General features: G+C 37.5%; 2 protein-coding genes across 3 annotated transcripts; one reads left to right on the forward strand and one right to left on the reverse strand.

Annotated features, from left to right (window-relative positions):
* Window positions 1–1,320: 1,320 nt before the first annotated feature.
* On the forward strand, window positions 1,321–2,534 carry LOC121752777 (serine/threonine-protein phosphatase 7 long form homolog). The gene is made up of 3 exons (XM_042147871.1): window positions 1,321–2,177; window positions 2,246–2,333; window positions 2,412–2,534. The coding sequence occupies exons 1-3, from the start codon at window positions 1,321–1,323 to the stop codon at window positions 2,532–2,534; spliced, it is 1,068 nt and encodes a 355-aa protein (XP_042003805.1).
* Window positions 2,535–7,558: 5,024 nt separating this feature from the next.
* On the reverse strand, window positions 7,559–11,574 carry LOC121751259 (alpha/beta hydrolase domain-containing protein 17B-like). Of its 2 annotated transcripts, none has more exons than XM_042145975.1 (5): window positions 10,852–11,574; window positions 10,039–10,075; window positions 9,543–9,779; window positions 8,902–8,949; window positions 7,559–8,191 (listed from the first exon to the last, which is right to left on the reverse strand). In XM_042145975.1, exons 1-5 carry the CDS (start codon window positions 11,169–11,171, stop codon window positions 7,727–7,729), a joined length of 1,107 nt encoding a protein of 368 aa, XP_042001909.1. In that variant the 5' UTR covers window positions 11,172–11,574; the 3' UTR covers window positions 7,559–7,726. The 2 variants fall into 2 exon arrangements, with proteins under 2 accessions (XP_042001909.1, XP_042001910.1); XM_042145976.1 differs by lacking the exon at window positions 10,852–11,574 and adding an exon at window positions 10,173–10,481.
* Window positions 11,575–16,253: the final 4,679 nt, after the last annotated feature.

A 16,253-nucleotide genomic window follows, 5' to 3' on the forward strand; every position in this document is an offset into this window, starting at 1 on the left:
CTACTAAGTACTCCCTCAGTTCCATTATAAATGAAACATTTGCTTTTTGGCACGAGGTTTTATTTTATGTAGTGTTGTTTTTTTAAGTTAATGAGGAGATAATAAAGTAAGATGCATGAAAAAGTAGAGATGATGTTGTTTCCATTTAAGAAACATTTCATTTTTAATGGGACAATCCAAAAAGAAAAACGTTCCATTTTAGTGGGACAGATGGAGTATAAATCATTTAAACCGAATTCTTAAATCCAACAGTGTAGTAGCTCTACTGAAAGTCTGATTGCATTCAATTGAAGGTTCATGAAGATGCTCGATTAATAAGCTTGCAAACATGTTTGTCAGCAAACGAATCCAAACATGTTAGCCCAACGAATCGAGCTTCAAACCAGGCTCATTTACTATCGAGTCGAGATCTGAACGAGCTTTTTTTCCGAATTAAGCTTCAATGGGTTTTTTCTTTTTTGATTCTAGACTACAATTAACATTCCTCAAGTGTACTGGACTTTTTTTTATTCCGCCTTTGGGAGAGACGCATGACCCTCATGCGTCTCCTTTTAATGAAACGCATGACGGAGATGCGTCTTTCATATAGACACATGAGGGACATGCGTCGTTTAATATTATTTTTTTTTTTATTTTTTAAAGACGCATAAGCGTCATGCGTCGATATTTTTTTTATTTTATTAGACGACGCATGAGCATCATGCGTCTTAGGGAGAGACGCATGAGCGTCATGCGTCTCTAAGTTGCATAAATCAAACGAGAGAGGCAGTAGCGGCAAAACGCGAGAGAAAAGGCAGACGCGGGCAGAAACACATAGCAGGCGATTTCCCGTCATATTCCGGTAAGTTTCCTTCAATCTTTCAACATTCCTCCCTTATTTGTAGTTTATTTGTATTTTTTGTGTAGGTTTCTCTCAATTTTGTAAAATAAGGTTTATATCAAATTGTTCTAATTTGACCGATGTTTTGTTATTTTGTTAGTTGTAATGGATTTTATTGGTGAAATTCATTCAATTGTATAGTTCTGGATATGTTTGAGATGCTTGGTGTTGCGATTTTGGTTGTTATTGGAGAAGAGGGTAGGTGTTGAAATGTATCTGGTAATTTAACCTTATAATTTAGTAGTTATATGTAAATTAGGCCTTACAAAGCATGAATTGTGATGAATTGGAGTTTCTAATATATGATATTCAATGGATTAGGAGTGAATAATTTGGTTTATGATGTTTTGTTATTTTGACGATAAATTTGAATGTATATGTTATTTGTATTGTAAATGTGAGTTTGTAATTGAGGTTTTGTGAATATGTTATTAGATTAGATGGAGACTTCAAGTTCAAGTGGACAATTGTTATATGGACCCGAAGACCCGTCCGTGCTATATCTGCAGAAAAAGCACCTATCAAGTAAACTATTGAAAGATGGCACCACACAAGTTTTCAAAGTCCGTCGGACGGAAAGTAAGACTTGGGATGTCGGCATTCATGAGAATGTGAGGGATTGGCTTGACGCCTTTGGTTTTAAAGGCGTGATGGATTGTGGGAAGTCGATGAAGGTCGACAATGAGCTGATCACGGCTTTAATTGAGCGTTGGAGGCCGGAGACGCACACTTTCCATCTATCGATCAGAGAGGCGACGATGACCTTGGAAGATGTGCAAGCCATTTGGGGCTTGAGAGCGGACGGTCGCGTTTTCACAGGGCGTGACCATCATGTTAGATATCCAGATTGGCCTAGCAAGTGCCGCGATTTGGTGGGATGGATACCGGATGCATCCACAGATACAAAGCAAGGCGGGTTGCTGATGACCGCTCTGATCAACCAGACGAGGATGCCTTTGGGTGATGACCTGCCTACATACGTATACATCCAAAGGGCTCGTATCCATGCCCTAATTTTGTTAGGAGGTCTCATTCTACCAGACACCACGGGGTGTAAGGTTCCTTTTATGTGGTTGAATGCGTTTGAGGATCCGGACGAGGTGCAGAATATTAGTTGGGGAAGTGCCGCTTTGTCCTACCTTTATCATTATCTGTGCGAGGCTTCCATGGATAAGAGGAAAGAGTTGGGCGGGCCTATGATTCTTCTGCAGCTATGGGCGTGGGAAAGAATGCCCACACTGAGGCCTGCGTTCATAGGAGCAGTCGTGCACCAACCATATACCCCATGTGGCGCCAGGTATATATTTAAATATTTATTTGTTTATGCATATTTGGGTTATTTTCTTACATCAATCTTATTTGTAGGTGGAAAGGAACAACGCACATAGGAAATGATCCCAGATACTCGGTTGAGCATTATCGTGATCAAATATCCCTGCTTAGGCCCGACCAGGTGAATATTATTTTAATGTTGACTTAATTTATGAATTTATTATGAAGTTAATTTGGTGTGTGCATTGCTGGTTTGTAGTTTATGTGGACGCCTTATGCGCATTGCATACTGCCTGACGACTGCAGTGATGCAAATGGATGCTCCTTGTGCGACACGTACTTGGTGTGTTGGGCCTATGTCGAGGCACACGAGGCTGGATGAGTGCGGCGACAGTTTAATCGGTACCAGGACATTCCTCGACTTGTAGACATGATGCTCAAAAATGCTGATCATTTGGGCAAAAATGATCGGCGTGGTAAGAAGGGTAACAATTGGGAAAACACGCATCAGTTCTACATTGGGGAGTGGGACCTGAGGTATGAAAGGTCCCAGGCTGCCGAAGACGCCGCACCGATGTCCATGAATATTCCTATGAGCCCGAGGTATATGGCGTGGTACAATAAGATTACAGTGACGTACCTGACTCAGCCTAGGGCACGGTCAACCGCTGGGATGAACGAGTCAGCTTCTTCGATGAGACTATTTGTAAGTTTGTTATATTAAACTATATGCTTTCATGTGTTATACATTGTTTCGTATTGATATTTGCATCATTTTTTTGTCTAGGTTGAGGGTTTTTAGCAAGTTTTCCATTTAAGTACTAAAGACGAAATGGACCCACGAATGCGCCAGATTCGACAAATTGTTAGGAATGTCCTCCAGTCTACGAACAACGCTGATGTCATGGAGTACCTGGCTTCTCAACATCAAGATGTTGTCATGCCTTATCAACCAGACGTAGTTCCACGGGGTCGTGGAGTGCCTGGTGTTCGGACTGGGGGACACGGTTTCACAAAGCAGTTTAGGATGTCGCAGTCGCATCCCTAGAGCCGATGAATCCAGAGCATGACCCACCCCAGTGGTCTTCATACCCGGCGCATGAGTCTCAGTCATAGTGGGACCGTCCCCTGTATTCTCCAAGCCAACCTGAGCCCGATTGGAATCGTCGCCCCTATTCACAAAGCCAAGATGTGCCGCAATGGAGTGGAGCCCGAGCATCGATCGATTCATTCTTCCAGAATTATCAGTTTGTACCTCCTGTACAAGTTGAAGAAGAAGATGACGATGAAGGAGAAGAAGAAAATGACGGCATATGAAAGGAAAATGTGGAAGAAGATGTTGTTCAGAACATCCATGTCCAACCTCGACCAGTTGTAGAGGGTTCATCACGCGGCGGGGTTGGGAAGGTAATAAGCAAAGTGTACAAGAGATTGTCAAGCAGAAAGAATAAGAGGATTGAACCGTCGAAATACACTCCATCGTCGTACAAGTAGCATTGTTTAGTGATGTTTTGAGTTACTAAAAAAATTGGAATGTGTTTTGTAATACTGTTTTGGATTTATTTTTAATAGGCTGCAGCATGCTCACAAGTGTAAATTCCTTGATGAAAAAATATGATAAACCAAAATCATGCATACTAGTTATGCCAATCATAACTCTCATTTCTCATTAACGTATTTGAGACATTAATCAAGATTGGCCAATATGAAAATGGTCATAATATACAATTAAACAAGAACCTAATCAACTTTCAGTAGCAGCAATACTAGATGAGTAGCCAAAACATTAACTATGCAACTCAAACCACCCCCTCTAACGAGCTTCGGAAAGATCTATAACATCAATATGATCTGCTCAGAGCATACTCCCTGCTTTCAAGATTCTGCATTCAAACATGTGCAGATTCAACTTAAAATAAGTATTAAGAGATCTCAAATTATGCAAATGCTATTTGAATATGCACACATTTTGCCATTGACTATGATACCAACTTGCCACATTTCTAAGAAAATCAAAGATTGCTAAGAAAAAATACTTGCACTGCAAAAAGTGGGAGGATCCTACACAACACGATCAACAGAGCAATTTCTTCGGTCATGCCCCTCTACGCCGCAATTCCTACACTTGCGGGGAGCTCTCGGTTCATCTTCCTCACGGACATCCATTCTTCCTAATCTGCCTCGTCCGCGCTTTCGAGGAAGCAACTGCTCAGGGGTGATATGCAATTTCCATGCAGGTTAAGCCCAATAGTCTTCGTGTCTTGGTGCGTGAAATGGGCCACCAGAGTACTGTGCTTCCCATGTAGCTTTGTGGTTGTGTTTATCAATGAGTTCAAACATAGAGTTACCTCTATCTCTAGCAACGGTGCACGCATGTGAACAAGGAACTCTCCACATCTGCCACTTCCCACAACTGCACTTTGAATCCATAAACTCGACGTCTTGTCTGTTATTGCCCTTTGCCTGTCCATTTTCAACACGTGGACGACTTAGAGTTTGGTAAAGGCCTAGTCCTCGGTCAAGTACTGAACAGTAATGTAGTTGCCCCTTTGCATCATATGCAGCAAGTTTGTCCCTCGCCCACGGGGTCAACCGACCTTCGGTATGTTGTATTTCTGTCTTTCTATCTACCCACCATTGCACTGTTCTCCAAAATGTCAGATCAACCAAAGCTCTAATTGGCAACTCTCTTATACCTCTCAACACGTTGTTGTAGCTCTCTGACATGTTTGTTGAGGGCACCCCCCTTCTCAGTTCATCATCGTAACAAAGAGAACAGTTTTCTTTTTTGGCTTTGTTGAGCTCGTGTATCGCAACAAGACTTTCCTCCCGTAGTGCACGTCGCATTAGCATGTATTTATGTACTTGAGTTGTGACACCCAATGCCCATACCATGCATTTCACTCTAGCTCCCTTACCCTTAAGTTTCGTCAAGATATTTTTCCTCACATTGATCAAACAAAATTTGTGGTGACATATCGGCGGCTTTTTCCATTCATCAAAACGCTTAGCCTTAAGGATTCCTTTATGCCTATCCGAAATGATGCACACCTCCCTTTGGTATTTCACCACATGAATTCTGACATGATCCAAAAACCACTCCCAACTGTCGTCAGTTTCTTCATCAACAACAGCATATGCAATAGGCAGACATTTCTTGTTAGCATCAACACCACAAGCAACAAGCAACTTACCTTTAAATCTTCCTCGAAGGTGAGTCCCGTCTATTGTTAAAACTGGTTGGCACTCTTGGAAAGCATGTATAGCAGGCCCAAGTGCCTAGAAAACGTAATAGAAAACTTTATTACGGCCCTGGATCAACAACTCGTTATGCCTCCACTCAACAATTGTGCCTGGATTCCTAGACTGCAATTCAAGCACGTAGCTTAGCAAATCCCTAAATGACTCCTCCCATCCATCAAATACAATCTCTAAAGCCCTTCTCCGTGCATACCATGCCTTCTTATAACTGATTACCACATGAAATTTGTCATGAACAAAATTTCTTACGGCTGCGGCTTTGTACTTGGCATTTTTTAGCAACTGATGGCGAATACACAAATCAATCATTGGTGATGAAAAGTTAGCATGTCCTCTATCATTACGATGGCCTTCACAACTATGGCGTCCCACCCACTTCCTAATTTCCCACATATCATCATGGGTCATTTGTGTAACAGAAACTTTCCACGAACATTCATTCGCTTTTTCAGCGTCGGTCTTGCTGATAATAGCTATCCCATCTTCTGTCCTCCCTGCTGGATATTTGCATACGACATGCCACCTTCTTAATTTGCTCTCAACCACCCTAAATTGTCGGTGTTGCCTCAGACTCCACATAGTAATAGTAGTCTTCACATGCAGCTTGCTATCAAATTTTATTCCCGCATTAATCCGATACGGGTGTGCTTCGTCCCAGTACATAGTACTGCGCTCATTACCAACTTCAAGTACCTCAGAAGGACCACTCGGCAGTCTGCGAAAATATTTCAACCCACTGTGAACGTATCCTGGAAGTGGTTGTTCACCTTGCACGACGGGTTTACACACTATCTCCTCATCACTAGAAACATCACCTGAATCATCAGTTAAAATATCATCAGATGATGATGACGACAATGGTGGATCAAGGTCTTCTCGTACAACATGAACATCAATATGCTCTTGAACATTCTCTTCAGTATTCAATCCAACATCAGCAGCATCTGCAACATCTGTTTGCTCATTCATACCACAATCAAAGCTCATAGGTTCAACCTCGTAGATTATCCAACACCATAATCAACAACTGGTGGGATTAAGGCATTTCCAACAGACAAATACTCAACAAATAATTCAATATGACGAGTAGAATTTAGAGCCCCATTGAACATAAACATCACACTGTCATCACTGTCAACCCCAGTGCATATATAACTCGCGGTACCCAAGAAACAATGCCTCCATGATATATCGATGGAGTGTTGATTTGAATCTATCCTTATCTTAGCATATATCATTGCAACTAATTCAAAGAATGAAACACACGAATTCAATACGATGGAGGCTCTAGCACGAGGTGGATCATAACCAATACCCACTTGAGGAAGTTGAACTATTCTACCACCCCAATATAAACTCACAAATACTGGCATGATTTCTGCAAAAATATATATACAAACCAACAAGAATTAGAGCCAATTTTTTCTCCCTAATTTAGTAAGTTTAAATTAAATTTATTAGAAACCCTAATAATATGCAAATAAACTATAAATAAGGGATGAATGTTGAAAGATTGAAGGAAACTTACCGAAATATGACAGGAAATCTCCAAGAAATCGCCGAAATCGCTGAGTTTGCGCCTGCTATGTGTTTCTGCTCGCGTCTGCCTTTTCTCTCGCGTTCTGCCCGCTACTGCCTCTCTCGTTTGATTTATGCAACTTAGCGTCTCTCCCTAAGACGCATGATGCCCATGCGTCGTCTAATAAAATAAATAAAAAAATATCGACGCATGACGCTTATGCGTCTTTGCCTGTGATGCATGACGCTTATGCGTCTTTAAAAAAAATAAAATTTTTTTAATATTAAACGACGCATATCCCTCATGCGTCTATATGAAAGACGCATCTCCGTCATGCGTTTCATTAAAAGGAGACGACTCTCAAGCGTCTCTCCCAGGCGGAATAAAAAAAGTCCAGTACATTTAAAGAATGTCAATTGTAGTCTAGAATAAAAAAGAAAGAACCCAAGCCGAGCAACTCATCATTTACAACCAATTCATATCCATATTGTTTGAGACCAAAAGTACTAAACATGAATTGAGTAATGAGTATGATTTGATAAACTATCTGGTCAAAATGGACATTGATATGCCAAAAATTTATGCATAATAGACATTGATGCAAGAAACAGAGTTACAACCGTTAATTAGTAGAATCAAGAAGAGCAAAATGATGTACTAATTGGCTTGAAATTCCTAAACATACCAATAATTATCAGACTAGTTTACCATTAATTAGTACTACATGTTAACAGAGAAGCAATCTGTACAAAGTCTAGCTTAGTCCAAATGTTTTTGTATACCCACCAATGATATCACCAACAAGAGCACTTGGCAGCACACAAACACGAGCATATTGTACACCGGCACGAACATTTCTTGCACCAACATGACAAACCCGTGCAGCTAGGAATCAAGCATGATGGGCATCCTGGCAGCCTCCACTCCGCACATTTCGGCCTCTTTACGCAACTGAGGTTCAAGCATTGTGGCCATCTCGGTCTTCTAACTTTAACTATACAGCATTTATCGGCACAACACATTGAGGTACACTTCCACCTCTTCTGTAGAGCCAGAGTCGGCATAATCTTCCTCAATCGAACTTCAGTGGTCATGTTCTCCATTTCTTGAACAAATCTACAAAGATGGCGAATATAATCCGGGTACAGCTCCAAGTTGCAGTGGCCGCCTCCTTTGATCCACAATGGCTCGTATGGTTCCCTTGCCATTTTCCATAGACCATTGCCGTGCAACCAATTTACAACATCATCATCTGTTCCCTGTAAATTATCATAAGGACATGGAAAATATTCAATAAACGAACATGATTTGTCAGTTAACAAAAGCATTATAAACACATGTTAAAAGCAGCTAGAAGAATCATTAAGCGTGGCTAGCTACAAACATATCAAAAAATCAACATGGACAAACTTCAGTAGCTACAATGGATTGACACTTTTTCTTAAAGAAACAATATAAGAGTTGGTAAAAAAGATAAAAGGAATTGGGGGGCCTATGGAGAAAACACCTCAGATTAGGGCAACAGAAAATATTTCCATTGACGGAGCACCAAAGTGAAAATAGACTAGTATTTCTCAATGCTTAAGCATGTGCTAATGAACTATGCCTATGGAGCTACTAACGTGGAAAATGTTCAAGGGCGGAAACCATCCAATTTCCTTCCCATTGGTGCAATACTTCTATTAAAGTACATATGAATGTAGTTACTCATGCAACACAAGAGTACGGATTATCATGAGATTTTGACTTATAGCAGTTTCCTAATTTTGGCATTGGCCTAGGAATCACCTTCATTGGTTTAAGCCTTTTCTAGTAATATATAGTTTGAAATTGTCTACAAGCACCCATTATAAATTTACATAAAACAAAAGAGCACAGATAAAAAAGATATCAACAACCACTCAGCATTGGTTAAGTTGTTATGTAAACAACAAAAATGTTTAGTGTCATAGAGATTCTAGAAACTTACATGTATAACAAGCACAGGAGACTTCACCTTTCGAATTTTCTTTACATTCTGCAAGATTTAATGGAGTTAATAACTGACAGCAAATAAAAGGTAGAAAGGTCAATTAGATTCTGAACATATGGAATATTGTAAAAAAGCACAAGCGTGAGAATCACACCACAAAAGGGTTTTCTCAAAAAATGCTTCAAAACAAACTAAACATATTTTTCAACATACATACAACCTGATGCAGCCCAAGGATCATATCACAACCACCATGAATTTTGATTTCACTTACTAATCACAACTGACACATTTACAGAAAGATCATCCCAATGCGTACAAACAAGAAATAACTGAGCCGCAGCAGTACCTTATTAGTTAGTTAAATGGGTATCTAAACTCATAATGACCAGTAAGCTACAATCTCCACCTGTCTACCGATTTTAGAGCAAGAAAATTTTGACTTGAAGAAAATATATCGAAGGACTCAAATATAAAAACCCATATTTCAAAAAGTCCAACCATCAAAGAAACACACCATATCGCTGGTAAAGGGCACATCTGATCAGAAGGGGGCTAAGTACAACCTTGATTGTAAGCACTGCCACATGTTAAACATGTAAATATATGTTTATTTCGAGAAATGTATAACAGCTAACCTTGTAAATATCACAGCAGAGGGTAAACTTCACATGGCAAAGCACACGAAGTCCAGATAGGATGGCACTGTGCAAGACTACACCTCTTAATCTTGGTAACTGAGCTGCTAAATGTAGTGTGGGGCCACTTCCCACTGATTGCCCATATAGAATTAGATCTTCCTGGCTAATCCCATACTCTGTTTGAAGACACTCATATACAGCCTCTATGTCCGCATATGTGTCATATTCACTAGGCTGGAAGTCATGAACCATTATTAAGACGCTTCACAAACAAACAAAAGGTCCGTAACAGGCTGATTTCTATTTATTAAACTTCTTCATAACAATCATCAGCATACAACGACTTATGAGACTGACTACTAAGTGTTCCAAAACAGAATTAAATATAATTATTATAAGCAAGGTTATGCACGCCAATTTTCTTTCTGCACCTTCCAAAACTAAGCAGTTATGAACATCAGTTAACGACGGGACTAAGTTCATTGAATTTTACCTTACCGGTTGAAGCTCCATATCCAGAATAGTCATACCTGCAAATTTGGATAGAATTAACTCAGTAACGCAATAAACTAATGAAAGAAAGAGTAAATCATTAAATTGCAAGAGTCCATCTTTTGCATTACACACATTAGAAAATGAAAATATTCACAAAACATGGGAAAGAGGCAGATATTGAAGAGCAAGATGAACAAGCTAATTCCCTTGTAATCATTGAGCAAAGAAATAATGCTCCAGAGGCATACAAATTGCACATCTAGGTGGCATTTAGTTTGAGTGATAGGATACATTGACAAAACATAGAATTGTGTATTTGAAGGATAAGATGGTCAGACAAGTTTAGAATTAATTAATTCATACGAGTAATTTGCATTCTCCAGATATTTGTAAGACAACAAAAATAAAGAGGGTAAAAACACTAGAAAAGAAGCAAAGGTGAAACAGATCCATGCCTTGTACTAAGCTTTGTAATCATCCAATCTCACAAAAGCTGAAAGATGAAAGAACTGAAAGCAACAAGAAAGACAGCAAAATTAAGAGCAACATGAAAGTCACTGAGAAGTGAACAAGATGTCACAATCTCAAGGTACCATTAATATCACCTTTTAGCAAAGCCCAATCACTTTCACATCAAAAATAAGCAACAGTGCCAACATTAAAGAAGGAATACGCAAACTCAATTAATTTAGGCCTCTATTTTGTCAACTAAAAATAAAGATTTCAGATCTAAGCCAATAAATAAGCAGAAAATCAAAACAGTAAAAATAGAAAACAATAGATAGGGCAAACTGAATTAATCTCGAATTACCCAATGAGATTAACCCTGAGATTGGCTTTGAGCTGGAGAAATAGGTCGTAGAGCTGGCCCAGATCAGCTGCATTTCCATGGGAATACAGCACGGTGAGGCGGGCGGAGGGATTCCTGAGGTAGAAAGCTACAATCTTGTTGCCCCTCTTGGTGTGTACGGATAGGACATCGAGGCAGGAGTCGTCAATGGCGATTGGGAGCGAGGAAGAAGCGGAGACGGCCACGAGCTTGCCGTCGTCCCTCTTCTTCACCTGGTAAGTCGGCGGCGCCGGCGGAAAGAAGGCGAATTTGGCCGCGAGCTGTGACACCAAACAACCCATTTACTTAATTTGAGTGAAGAGTGTTGCCTGTGCTCATGAATGCATGTGTGTGTGTGCTTCAATTTTGAACTGCTTGTGTTTGTTTGAATGCTTCAATGAAGCTGGTTTAGGGGGAAAGGAGAGAGAAGCATTGCAGTGAAGGGGAGTGAGAAATGGTGATAAAGAAATGGGAAATAATTAAGAGGGTGTCAGCAATCACAGAGTCTGATGCTACTAAAAGCTATTTCCAGTGGAAGACGACATTTTTCTGGTCACATGCAGAGAAAGATGGACTTCTCTTCTTCCTCTTCTATTCATCCATTAATATTAGTATTTCGAATTATTATATTCCCAGGCAGTGAGTTTCTATAAAAAATTATTCCTATTTTACAGTGTATTCTTTTTTTTTTGGTTCGAAAAGAAAACAAAAATCACAAATGCAACGAAGCAGTGTTGGTGCTGATCTATAATAGTGTATGCAGATTTTACATTGGATCTACTAGGTGGATGTGGACTTCCTATTTCGATATATAGTTATTCAACATTTTACCTTATAGATATCAACAAATATTTTTATTTAAGATGATCAGATTTTTTAACAAAAAGAGTGAACTTCATCTGATCTTTTTTATATATTTTTTTGGTATTTTGGGATAAAAATAACTTTAGATACCAAACAAGTGGTTTTTAGGTCTATCAAGAGATTTTTTTTAAAATATAACTAAATGGTTTCCTCTGTCCCGTGAAATTTTGGAGTGTCCGCTATTTAAAGTCTTATTTACCTTTTCTCATTCTAAGTAAATGGACCTCATCGTTCACCCAAATCTTTATACTCACATTCTATTATAAAAAATGGGATCCACATTTTACTAACTAATTTCTCCAATTTTCTTCACAAAGTTAACTACTAGTAGTATTTCTTTAAATCCATGTAGAGTCCAAATGGGACTATAAATGATGGACGGAGGAAGTATGAAACATATGACTTTTTTTCTTCCTTTCTTTTTTCTTTCTTCTTCTTCTTCAATTTCTATTTCTTCTTTCCTTTTTAGTGTGATATAATGAGCTCAAAATAATAAGATATGTTTTCCGAAGCTGAAGATTATAAGAAGACGAAACCTTTTCATTTATCTTTATTTTTTCTAAGTTGTAAATCCTGTATTTCAAAATCTGTTTCTTGGGCATCTCCCCTTTAACTTCATTTGCAATCATAAAAACCAATGGAAATAAGTTTCAAAGGCAATAAATTGAATTTTACCTACACATACCATACCTAATAGGTTAAAAGGATTGAGCAAAATGTATTGCAACCCAACATCATCAATCTAAAAAACAAAAATGTCGAGCTCTTTCTTAAAACACCACAACACAATTGCATCTATGACATTGATTTCTTACTTCCATAAATCATTAAGATTTCACTGAATTTCTCACAAAATATTTGATCATAAACCTATGGACAAATCCACATATTTCCAATTCTGGATCGAATTTAGGCAGAGCCCCAATACCCACAAGTCACAAACCCAAATGTTCCTATTTCTTCTTATAATCTAAGATAATTTCCTTCATAATTCTTCCAAAATGTCCAAACAACACAGATGTTACCCTCTTTTCTAAAAAAATACAAAAGCGATGCAGCCAAATACTGCGATCGTTTTGGGCGACGCAAGTTTAATGTGAAATTGATAAAGTATAAGAGAAATAGGAATGTAGAATTATTAGAGAGAAACATTTACTAAAAATGGAAGATGATTATTTTTATGGGCGGTCCAAAATTTTAAAAAAAAAAAGAAAAGAAAAGAAGACTAGTAGTAGTAGGGAGTATTTTTTATGGAACAAAAGGAGTATAATTTAGGAAAGCGTGTCACAAAGGTGTGATAATACTCCATCTATACTTTATAAGACATTATATTTCTTCTATCAGTGAATAAGAGTCTCGTTTATCCAATTTGGTCCATCCATGAATATGAGTTCCAGTTCTTAATTATTATAAAGAGTGAACATCTTTTTTAGTACATCAACTATCCCAAATGAGCAAATTTAACATTTCATAATATCTTTTCAGATTCATCAACTATAAGTTAATATCAATTCAACTATTTTTTGGTTATTTTCAATATTTTCATGATCAAAGTACCCTTAAGGCCATGAAGGGCAATTCAATCTATTTATTTTTCCACTTTTTTCTTTTTTCTAATTTATTTTGGATTAAGTTTAATAGATTTTATACTATTATTATTAATATATACTATACCTTATTTGAATATTATGATCCCCCTCCGTCCCATAAAAATATGTGCACTTTCTATTTTTGTCTGTCCCACAAAAATATGTGCATTCCATTTTTGAAAAGTTATAACAATTTAAAAATGTAGGTTCCACTATCCATTAACTCTACTTTGATTATTATTCTCCTCCTCTCTCTTAATTTACCATGTCATTCTCATCATCTCTCTTACTTTACCAATTTTGTCTTAATTCTCGTGTCATCTTATCCGCCCATATTTTTATTGGACGGAGGGAGTATTACTTTCTAGTTAATACTTTTATATGGTTTCATACTCAATTATTTAGATAAAACTAAGATAAATATTTTATTTTAATGAATCTCCTAGTTTTATTAAACTGGAAAATTTAAGTTAATCATAATATATACTACATTGAAATAAAAATTTAATAAAGTAGAAAAAATATGATTCGCGAATAGACAAGGAAATAAATATGAGAACTATGAAGAGTTTTCATGATGTTCTAAATGGCCTAATGATAATATTAAGACGCGACATTGTGATATTAAACAATTAATAGCAGCTATTAATTTTTTATTTAATTAAACAATCATAGATTTAAATTAATCATGTATTCAACTAAGAATGTCATTGTTTTTTTTCATTAAATTGATTATTGATAATTTCAACTAATTGTTTTAGACTACAATTATTGCATAAGAGTATATAAATAAAACTTAGCTCTTTGAATTATTTAAGATTCTATGTACGTTAATAAATTTTAATTTATTTTAATCATCAATTTTGTATTGCACTTAAAAGTAACATATTCTATATATAGCTTTAATATTGAAAAATTAATATTCCATCTAATAAATTGAACTACTTTTATATACAAATAATGTATAAGTATAATGTTTACATATATTTATATTTAAGTTATTTCACTATTAATATTAAATATAGTACAATGATTTAAAATATAATAAATAAGTAAAACTAAACGTGAATAATTAATAGTAATAGAATGTTAATATCATTAAGATATTTGTATTTTGAAATTAAAATTAGAGGGAACATCTTTTTTGGTACATCAACTATCCTAAATTACATACTTTAATGAAAATGAGAGGGTAAATAGATTGAATTGCCCTCATTGGCCTTAAGGGTACTTTGGTCATGAAAATATTGGAAATAGTCAAAAAGTAGTTGAATTGATATTAACTTATAGTTGATGGACCTTAAAAGATATTGTAAAATGTTACAGACCAAAATTGCTCATTTGGGATAGTTGATGTACTAAAAAAATGTTCCCTCTATTATAAATAGTAATGATGCCCACGTTTCACTGACTCATTATCACGCCCGCATTTTCTAAGGATAGAAAACACGGTTGATCGCGACTAGGGGAGGTTAAAGAAGCGGGGAAGAAAGGGGAAAACAACGCAACTCGACCATAGCTCAAATAAAATCAAAGTATCATGTCAACAATTGAGAACTCAAAGGGATTATATCTCAACAATACATAAACTCAAAAGAAACAACATTCAGCGGAAGCATTCGAGAGAAGAATAATATTATGTATGAAGACACAATATATTCGTAACATTTAAACCAAGCACAAATCTTCACCAGCTCTGCTCAACACCCACCGCGCTCGTCACAGCTCAACCTGCATATTTTTAAAAAAGAAATGCAGGGCTGAGTACTTGATGCACTCAGTGGACTCATGCCGAAAACATTTTCAATAAAAATATTTATCATGCCATTAACGAGTGACCTCGGGGTTTTAACTTTGAAAGAGCCCGAGTCACAAAAATATTTTACTAACATCATCATAGCCATCAACCTCAACATCACCATACCATATCTGAACATACATGACAAGGAATGTGGCCACATTCCAAGCCACTAGACCGGCCAACTCAAAGAGATAGCGCACGATCTACGGGGTGTACACTAGCCTGAGTAGGGACTCACTCCCTAGTCAGACCCGAATTCGATTAACCATACATGGCAAAAGCCACTTCAGATAGGTCCCATAGCAACACAAAAATAAGGCATGACAAACATATTTCGCAAAAATAAATATACTTAGAACATAGTCCTTATTTAAAAAGAAAGTCCACCTCATTTGCTTATCTCCTCAAATCAACTTTATATTCCGACCTCAACAGACGTGCATAAAATTCAACCTTTTCAAAAGATCATGATATGCAAAAAAAAATATTAGACCTTGCGAAATAAATACTTAAAAGAAAAGCATGCATCCTTAATGCTATTAAATCTTACCTTTAAATCTTAGCTAGCATATTCTTAAATTCTCGTGTATAACTCATGAATTCAGCCCATATCACTTCATCATGTAACTCCAATCTTTCTCTCTATTTGGACAGTTTCCAGCCCACATCACTTAATCATTTAAGATTCTGGCAGTGTTCTCCATCTCCATCTTTCTTATAAATTTCAAAGTATAATGAAACTCCCAACTCCTAAAATATATACTCCAGCTCAATACAAATCCCTTCCCAAAATCCTACTCCACTTCCTGGTAGTCAAAAAGAATTAATTGCTCCAGCAAATCCATTAAATTAGTCGCGTATCTAGAAGAATGAAATACTCATCAACGCATCTCCATTCTCTCTCAAATCTGCCGAAGGTGAGCTCGATGTTCCAGCTCCTCACTGCTGCGACACAGCAATCGCGTTCACAGCTACGAGCTCCTCACACCGCCTCCTCGGTTCTCCCAAACATCAGTACGGCGCTTCCGCCTCACCGTCGCTACTCCAATCCGCTCGTAACCACGCCGCCATCGCCATCCACCGAAGTCGCCGCTTTGAGCAGCCGCTGCTGTTCTCACACCGGATGCCAG

The sequence above is a fragment of the Salvia splendens genome, chromosome 10 (assembly GCF_004379255.2).
Source record: "Salvia splendens isolate huo1 chromosome 10, SspV2, whole genome shotgun sequence".
In the NCBI taxonomy this organism is placed as follows: domain Eukaryota; kingdom Viridiplantae; phylum Streptophyta; class Magnoliopsida; order Lamiales; family Lamiaceae; genus Salvia; species Salvia splendens.